This window comes from Aethina tumida, chromosome 2 (assembly GCF_024364675.1).
Source record: "Aethina tumida isolate Nest 87 chromosome 2, icAetTumi1.1, whole genome shotgun sequence".
Classification (NCBI taxonomy): Eukaryota; Metazoa; Arthropoda; class Insecta; order Coleoptera; family Nitidulidae; genus Aethina; species Aethina tumida.
In genome coordinates, this window is record NC_065436.1 from 21691659 (window position 1) to 21700634 (window position 8976).

The window sequence follows — 8976 nt, forward strand, 5'->3', positions numbered from 1 at the left end:
ATTAGTGTTGGTAAAGAGGGATGGTACAACTTTACCGCAAGTGCCAGACAATTTGTAATGGTCGTAATTACTTTGGCGACTGTATTTATTGTACTTCCGAAATGTGTTAAATCGTAAATCAGACCAGGCAACAATTTTAACGTGCCGAAATAGATTTTTTAGGGAAGCTCTTTTTTAATAATGATTATACAATTATTATATGTATTATTTTTTATTTTCAGCAGGTGTTTCGGCAAAACACATAAAAGCATCTTTTGAATATTAATTAAAGTTATTATTAATAATTATTTACAATATTTTATTAACACTGAATTATTTATTTTGTAAATGTGAAAAATATGTACTATTAATTAAAAATAAATAATATAAACTATAAAACAAAAGTTAAAACATATTAAATAGTGTGAAGTTTTTTATTAAAATAAATATACATTTATTTCTTTTATACTTACAAGTCTATAATAAATACTGAATAATTGCCAAATTTTAATTTTTAAAATTATTATTATTTTCTTAAGAAATCTTGCATATCTAAAGAGGGAATAATATAAAAAATAATTTAAATTATTCTTATATTTCTTTCATTACAAATTATTGTCAGACTTGCTAATAAAAACTTTAATTGGAATATAATTCTTTTAAGTCAAACATATAAATATTCTAAAAAATTAAGAAAAATAAATATTTTTTTATGTTTACAGAATTGTAATAAATATTAAATAATTATCAAATATTAATTTTTAAAATTATTATTTGATTTTTAAGATAAATTACGTATCTAAGGACGCTAGAATTTATGAATTAATTTAAATAATTCTTACATTTCTCTCAACTTTTAAAGTAAAAAATAAATGTATTTTAAAAAATTAAGAAAAATATATATTTTCTTTATATTTACAGAGGTGTGATAAATATTGAATAATTATCAAATAATAATTTTTAAAATTATTGTTTTATCTTACATATCTAAAGAATGAATTATGAATTAATTTAAATTATCCCTACATTTCTTTCAAATTCTAAAATTCAAAATTATAAATATTCTAAAAAATTAAGAATAATCAATATATTCTTTATATTTACAGGGTTAAAATAAATATTGAATAATTATCAAATATTAATTTTTAAAATAATGATTTGTTTCTTAAGATATCTTACATATCTAAAGAGGGTGAAATTTATGAAATAATTTAAATTATTCTTACATTTTTCAATTTCTAAAATTGAAAAATAAAAAAATTACAAAAAAATTAAGAAAAATAAATGTTTTCTTTATGTTTACAGGGTTGTAATAAATATGAATAATTATCAAATATATATTTTTTAAAATAATTATTCGTTTTTTAAGAGATTTTACATATCTAAAGAGAATATAATTTACTTCTGAAAGTCAGAAATAAAAATAAAAATATAATATTTAAGAAATTTTTTTTTAATATATTTTCGTAGTTGTTATAAATATTGAATAATTATCAGATATTAACTTATTATTTTTTGTTTTAAAGATATTACATATCTAAAGAACACAAATAAAAATATTCTAAAAAATTAAGATAGTAAGATATGTAATTATTTTAATGTATGTGTTAATTTTTGAGAATAATTTTGGGGGAATAAATCAAATAAATAAAAAATCAATCTGACAACCACAAGAAACAATTTGATCAATACTATCATGACTTTATTTCTTAATCATTAAATAAAGAAATAAAGTCATGATAAGTATAAAAATAATTGTCAGAGAATATTGAAAATTTGTTTATTTAGCTTTTTTAGAAAAAAGTGATGACTAACTATAATTTTTAAAAAAAGTTTTAGTTATTTATTTTTCATATCAATTGTTTGGACTAATATCAATTTTTAATAAAAATAATAATTATTATAAATTTTAAAATTAGTTTTATGTTGTTGTTTAAGATATAAATTTTCCTATGTAACCATTTTAAGTACTAATATGTATATAATTATTTTAATCAAAATTAATTGATTCATAAATAAAGAAAAATGAACTAGCGAAGGAAAACTTTATTTAACAAGTTAATAAAATTGTTCTAAGAAACAAAAATATAAATATTAAAAACTTAAACCATAAAGTAAATATATTTTTATTGAAAGTTCTAAACATTAAAGAATAAATAAAAATAAAAAATAAGTACTAATATACTTTCAGTAAAAGTTGTTTACATATTTTTTACAAAAACTGTGAAATTTATATAATTAAACTAAAATATTTAATATTAATTAAAATTAATTAAATAAAGATGGAAATAAAATAAATATTAAATAGTGTAAAATTTCTAATTAATAGAAAATATAATTTTATTATGATTTTATGTGATATTATAATTAATGAATAATATATAATAAAATGATCTCATAATTTACTAAAAATATTTAAATATGCAGAAATAACTTGCTAAAATCATACTACTCAATCTATTAAATTGTACTATCACTAAACAATTATGTATATTCATAATAAAGTAAAAATTATTTTATAATGCTTATATTTAGTCTTATATATAAACAAATCAAATAATCATTTGTATTAATTTATGTGAATTAGGTCAAAATTAATATACCGTTAAAAGAGATTAGAATAAATAATAGTAGAAATGTATTGTACAATATAAAGGTTTATTAAAATAGTTGAGGAACTTGAAGACACGTAATATTTTACAATTTATTTATTGATATTAAATTTGTATAAGAACCTTCATTTTAATCAATTATTTATTTTCATTCTTTAATATAAAATAAACATTATACATACTTATAAAATTTAAAAAGATAACTTGAAACTGCTCTAAATGACTTTTATGGATTTAGATATCCTTACCATAAGTAACTATTTCTAACCCATACTGTTTGTAACACACAGCATTAACATACAATTCAAATTGTTTCGTTCTTAATTTATTATATTTAAAGGATAAGTAAAATCAAGTAACAGTAAATAAAAAAACATTTTACCTTTCTAAATCAAGATCTTGTTTGGCACTGTAACTACTCACTGCATATATATGTTATATTTTTAAATTTATACTTAGTTGGGGCTATGGTAAAACAGCATTCTAATTAATAAACCAAGTGGTAACTGCATAATGTTTGTATGTGTCGTGCAGATGAAATTGTTAAGAGTGGCGTGCGTACGAACGTCGCGGCGAAGCTGCCAAGGTACCATTCGTACGTGCACCGCGACAGTATTCTCTGTTTGTGTTTTATACGTGCCGCAAAAATAAACTAAGAGCCCATCTCCGGTCGGCGGCCCTTCCGGTTGCGTTTCCAACGGGGCATGTTGACATTCGATTTCGACTTTGGGGCCATTCTTTCGCGATTTCGTGGCGGTCGCAAAAAAACCGGCATCCGCGGCACCAAAGGCGTGCGCCGAGACGCTCCACGATGGATGTCCAATTGATTTGGGGCGGGCGCGTCGCCGTCATTGGCCGACGGGCCGTGGGTGTGGTCGCGGGACGGCGCGGTGCGCATGCCCGCCAAGCGATTTGGCCCCCCCCGATCCAATTGTGAGGTTCCCTGCCCTGGCCCTGTCCCGTCTGTTTTCACTAGTAACATTGTGCCACGGCAAGAAGCAACATACACTGTTTTTACTTAATCTCTGTGTAAACTGCCCCATGTTGTGTATCATAATATTAAGTGAACGCAAACTTGTTTTCGGAAGATTGATTGGAATGAAAACACAAAACGCATCGCGTCTCTGAAATAACAGTCGTGCTCTCGCTTTAGAAAATTTTCAATTACGGAAAGTTTGCAAGTTGTTTGTTATCTTTAACCGTCGCCTAGGCTAGTCCGGACGGGAGTTTGTTTATACTTCGCCATCATGCACACCATATTCAGCGACCACCAAAACGCATACTACCGCTCCGGCGGCGGTTACTCGACGGCCGCGGCCGCCGCCGCCGTCACCTCCAACCCCTACGCCTACGAGCAATACTCCAGGTATGGGTACGCCGCCGCCTGGCACCATCAGCAACATCCTCTCGCCACCACCAAGGACATGGTCAAACCGCCCTATTCCTACATCGCCCTCATCGCCATGGCCATCCAGAACGCCCAAGACAAGAAAATCACCCTGAACGGCATCTATCAGTTCATCATGGAGCGATTTCCCTACTACAGGGAGAACAAACAAGGTTGGCAAAACTCCATAAGACACAATCTCAGTTTGAACGAGTGCTTTGTGAAAGTGCCGAGAGACGACAAGAAACCGGGCAAGGGCAGCTACTGGACCCTGGACCCCGACTCTTACAACATGTTCGACAACGGGTCGTACTTGAGGCGCCGCAGGCGCTTCAAGAAGAAGGACGCCCTGAAGGAAAAGGAGGAAGCCATCAAAAGGCAACAACTCCAATCCGACTCTCCGACACACCTCCCCAAGCGCGAGGAGAAACCCTTGGAGGACACCAAGAACAAGCTAGAGTGCAAACCCAAACGCGAACCCAACACGGAACTGAGCCAGTGCATGAGTGCGAAGTACAACGATCCGAAGTCGGTGATCGCCCATCAGGAGCACGTACTGGACACGCTGCAGGCCATGGACCCGACAGCGGCAGCATTCACCGTGGACAATCTGATAACGAGCCGCGATCAAGCTTTGGCATACTCGAACCCCAGGCTGTCGTCCGGGGGGATGTACTCGTATTGCCAGACCACTCCTCAATACATCGCCGACGAGGCTACCCCCAGATACAGCCCGTGGTACAGCCCGGAAACGTCGCCCGAATCGGCGACGACCGCCAGCGGTTACCGGGACATAATTTTCGACAGTAGTGCTGCCCCCAGCTGTCAGTTGGCCAGTTTTCGGCATTCGGGCATGTCCCCCAGTCCCCCGAATTACAGGACGACCGCCCCACCCTCCTACTATCAGCAGGACTGCGTCGGCCAAAAGTACTGAGGGTACGCTTACTTAGACCATGTAAATATTAAGACTGATATTTGAAAATGTTACTGTGCAAAGAACTGTTATCAAGTGGGTTTACGGCCACCGCAATAGCTGGTTAACCGGTCATCCGGCCCCAGTCGAATATATCGGCAAATGTACAATAAAGCTTTTCTGTAAATTTAAGCACGGCGATTGGGGTCGTCTAACCGGGTAACAATCACGTAGTGTAAGTTACAGCAGTGAGTTGTTACATAGTCATAAACGTAAAATATTTGAAAGACACTAGAAATATCTAATTGTATATTTCTTTAGTTTCTGGCCCGATGGGACAGCTTGTTTTTCTTTAAATGTGATAATAACGATTGATCTTAATATTAGTTTAAATAAATTTATTATATTTCTATTTTATATGTATATACGTATTTGAAAAACCGGGGGTGGCATTTTCTTTTGTTACTTTTTTTATGTTCCTAAGTATACCCCGCCTGTGTTTCGCTGCATTTAAACCTTTCTTTGTGATTTCGGATATGTTGGGTTAGTCCTTTTTTTAAAATGGTCGTCGTACTAGTTACTCAAATTGTAAGTGATCGAATTTAAACAAAGGATGCAACTTGATGTTAAATGCATTTTTGTTGAATAATGAGCTGACAGATTTAGGCATGCGTGAGATTGAGTGTACATATTTATTTGTAAAATATGTAGATGTATTACCTATATGTGTTAAAAAGAAGCACGTATGTATATTATTTATTGATATTATTAAAAAATAATAAATACACTTTGTGACATTCTATTTGTTTGTTTTATTCGCAGACACTGGGCTGTATTTGTTTGAATTGTAATCCAAGATACCTGTGGCCACACTCACCGACCATTATTTGTTTTTATAAAAAGCTTTAAAACAATATAAACAATTTTTGAATCTGAAATAAAATAGTTCCGATAATGTGCTATCCTTATTCACTAGCTATATTTAAATCCCTAAGGTAAACGAAAATTACTTATTTAAACTTACATTATGAATTTATATAATTTTAAAATTATTTGTAAATATTTATGTGGAAAGCTTCAGATCAAACTTTTTTTTTTAAATATTTAAAGGTGTAGGGCAATAAATTAAATAAATAACTTAAATATTTTTTCATATGATTAGATATATTTATATCCATAGTAAAAATTATTTTTGACGAAAAAATGGTTAATTAATTGAACCATATTTTTTTCTAAATTTAGATGATTCTTTTTTTAACAGGATACAGATTGTTACATTTAAGGACTGAAAAACTCTATTTTGTACTAGTATTATAATAACCAATTTTACTAAAAAATGACCACAAATTCAAAAAAAAAAACATATAATCTTATCTTCAGTCAGTTTCATAACATACAAATATTTCGTTAAACAATTTTTAAAAATAATTGAAAATTATATCAAAATTTACAAATTCATTAAAACATTATTGTCTGGAACTAGGATTTGGGTATATTATTTGTTTACCAATAAAATGTATAATTATTTAAGTGTGAAAAAAGAATTCAACGAATGTTTTTATTTATTTTAGTTACGATAATTTATAATTGATTCATTGAAAAAAATTATAATAAATAAATAATATAAAAAAGTATTAATTGAAATTGAAATTTAATTTTAAAAATTATAATATCTTAGAAATATTGACGTGTACAGCAAAAATTACATTTAAAGAAAAAATGTTTAGTTTTTGACATATTAATAGGAAATATAAATGTGATTTTTTTGTGAGTGTTAATTAATATTAGTATTTCAGGTAATTTTTGTCCATTTTCTTGTGAAAGAAAAATTCTGTTAGGCATTTCTTTCAAATAATTTCAAACATATATTTTATAATATTAAAAAATAATTTTAAATTAATTCAAAACAGTAATATATCAATTTTATTTTATGTAGGTAGTTAGTTTAATTAAAAGGAAAATTAAAACCGTATTTAATATTATTAGTAATTAATTAATAATATAATAATTATATATAATAAAGATAAATTAATATAATTAATTATGACTGAGTGTTTGAAGAAATATAATAATAAAATAACATAAAGAAAGTAATAAAAAAAATTACATTTTAAAAATAATAAATTTAATTTCAATAAATTATAATATGAATAATATTTTTTAAGAATTTAATTTTTAATGTGAAATATTAATATAATAGAACTTTCACCGTCTTTTTAAATATTTTTTTAAGTAATTGAAATATTTATTTTGTTATCTTATTTTCAATTTGTTATATTTTAAACTTTATAAAAACAATATAAACTGAATGTAACTTTTAGATAGGTAGTTATGTGTGATGAAATGTGAACGAAATGTTAAAAGGACATTATTAATATTCTATTAACATAATTGATAATTAATTCATGATAATATAATTATATATAATATTGATAATAATAATTAATTAATTAACATAATTAATCGTGTCTGTATTTGAGTGTTTGCCTTCTTTTTAGACCTTTTTCACAAATAATTCAACATTTATATAGTTATTAAAAAAAAAATTGAAATTATATCAAAATTTATTAAAACAATAATGGCAACCTAATTTTAAGTAAGTAGTTAAGTATAAATGAAAGAAAATTTAAAAGGCTATTTTTATTTTGTTAACATAATTGATAATTAATAATAATATAACAAATAATATTATTATATTTAATATTTATTATTGTAATATTTTTAAGCAGGATAAAAATTCATTATTTTTAGACATTTTATAAATAGATTTAAAATTTTATAAATATTATTTTACTTTCTTATTTAATGAAACGTTTTATAAATTAATAATTTAATGTAAAATATATTTAAATGTTTATATCAACAGGTTATGTAGTATCACAGTTAAATACTAAGAAATTTATTGACTTTTTTAAGTTTTGTTAGAAGTTTTAATGAGTAAAATATATTAAAATTAATGTTGCAATTTACTTATGATCAGGAATATTTACCTAATGTTATTTTATATCACACACAGTAATAACGCTCACCCGTCTTATTTACACCCTTAAGGACATTTTTTCCGTTAGACATTTTTTCACATAATTAACATTAATTATTTGTTTTTAATAATCATTCATTAAAACAATAAAGAATGAAAATGGGTTTCAAGTATATAATCTCTTTTTCAATAAAAAATATAAATTTGTTAGTGTTTGATTCCATAGTTTTTAAATTTACGATAAAATTGTAAAAATATACTTTATAGAAAGTAAAATTGGATTATACATGCTCCTGTTTCTTAAGAAACAATTGTCTTAACCCCAGACTGGTATGTGTTAGTAAACTCATTGTTTCTATTGTTAAAAAACATATTAAACCTTTTAGCAAATGTTCACACGCATTTGTAGAAATAATTGTGATTTAGATAAAATTTGACTGGTTTTAAAGTAATTTAAAAGGCCACAATGCAGAAAATTAATGTTTAAACAAACATATTTCACACCCACGAAGCAATAATCAGCCCGCCATTAATGATGAATGTTTTTTTCTTGTAAAATCCGTTTAAAATTAATTTTTAGTACGTTTTACCCACGTATATTAATTATATCTATCCCGTACTATATATGTTTAGGTATACTTGGTTCAAAGGGAGGGAGACATTAAACCCCATTTATTCGGGTTTCGAACGAATCCCCAAGAATCAATATTTATGTTTGTAGGTACGTGTTATTTTTATTGATAACCTAAGTAAATCAGTTTTAACAATTTGCCACACGTGAACGTATTTTCTTTATTTTCTTTTTTTTTAAGCACGTGTGGGTGGGCAAGAAACGGGCCGGGTTTTGGAAAATGCGCCGTGAAATCGTGTTTTTTAAGTGAAAAGAGAGTAAGTTATTCCGGTGCTCGTTGGAAAAACGGCAAATTTAAAATTGTAATTGCATCGCGGAAAGTCGGCTGTTTTTTCCCGCGGCTCTCCCTCGTCCAAATCCCGACTCGCCCGACATCTCAAACCTGGCTACGGGGGAAACGACAATCTTCCTTTGCCGTGCCAGTTCACTTGGTCTGATTGACTGGCATAAAAAAATCATTTTCGAAGGATCTTG

The 8976-nt window shown here is 28.1% G+C and overlaps 1 protein-coding gene across 1 annotated transcript; it reads left to right on the forward strand.

Annotated features, from left to right (window-relative positions):
- Positions 1-3607: 3607 nt before the first annotated feature.
- LOC109605909 (fork head domain-containing protein crocodile-like) lies at positions 3608-5662 on the forward strand. Its single transcript, XM_020022501.2, has one exon. It carries the CDS (start codon positions 3839-3841, stop codon positions 4910-4912), a length of 1074 nt encoding a protein of 357 aa, XP_019878060.1. The 5' UTR covers positions 3608-3838; the 3' UTR covers positions 4913-5662.
- The last annotated feature ends 3314 nt before the right edge of the window (positions 5663-8976 follow it).

Excerpts from the sequence above, each read along its gene's own strand:
- LOC109605909 (XM_020022501.2), top strand. The coding sequence starts at position 3,839 with ATGCACACCATATTCAGCGACCACCAAAACGCATACTACCGCTCCGGC.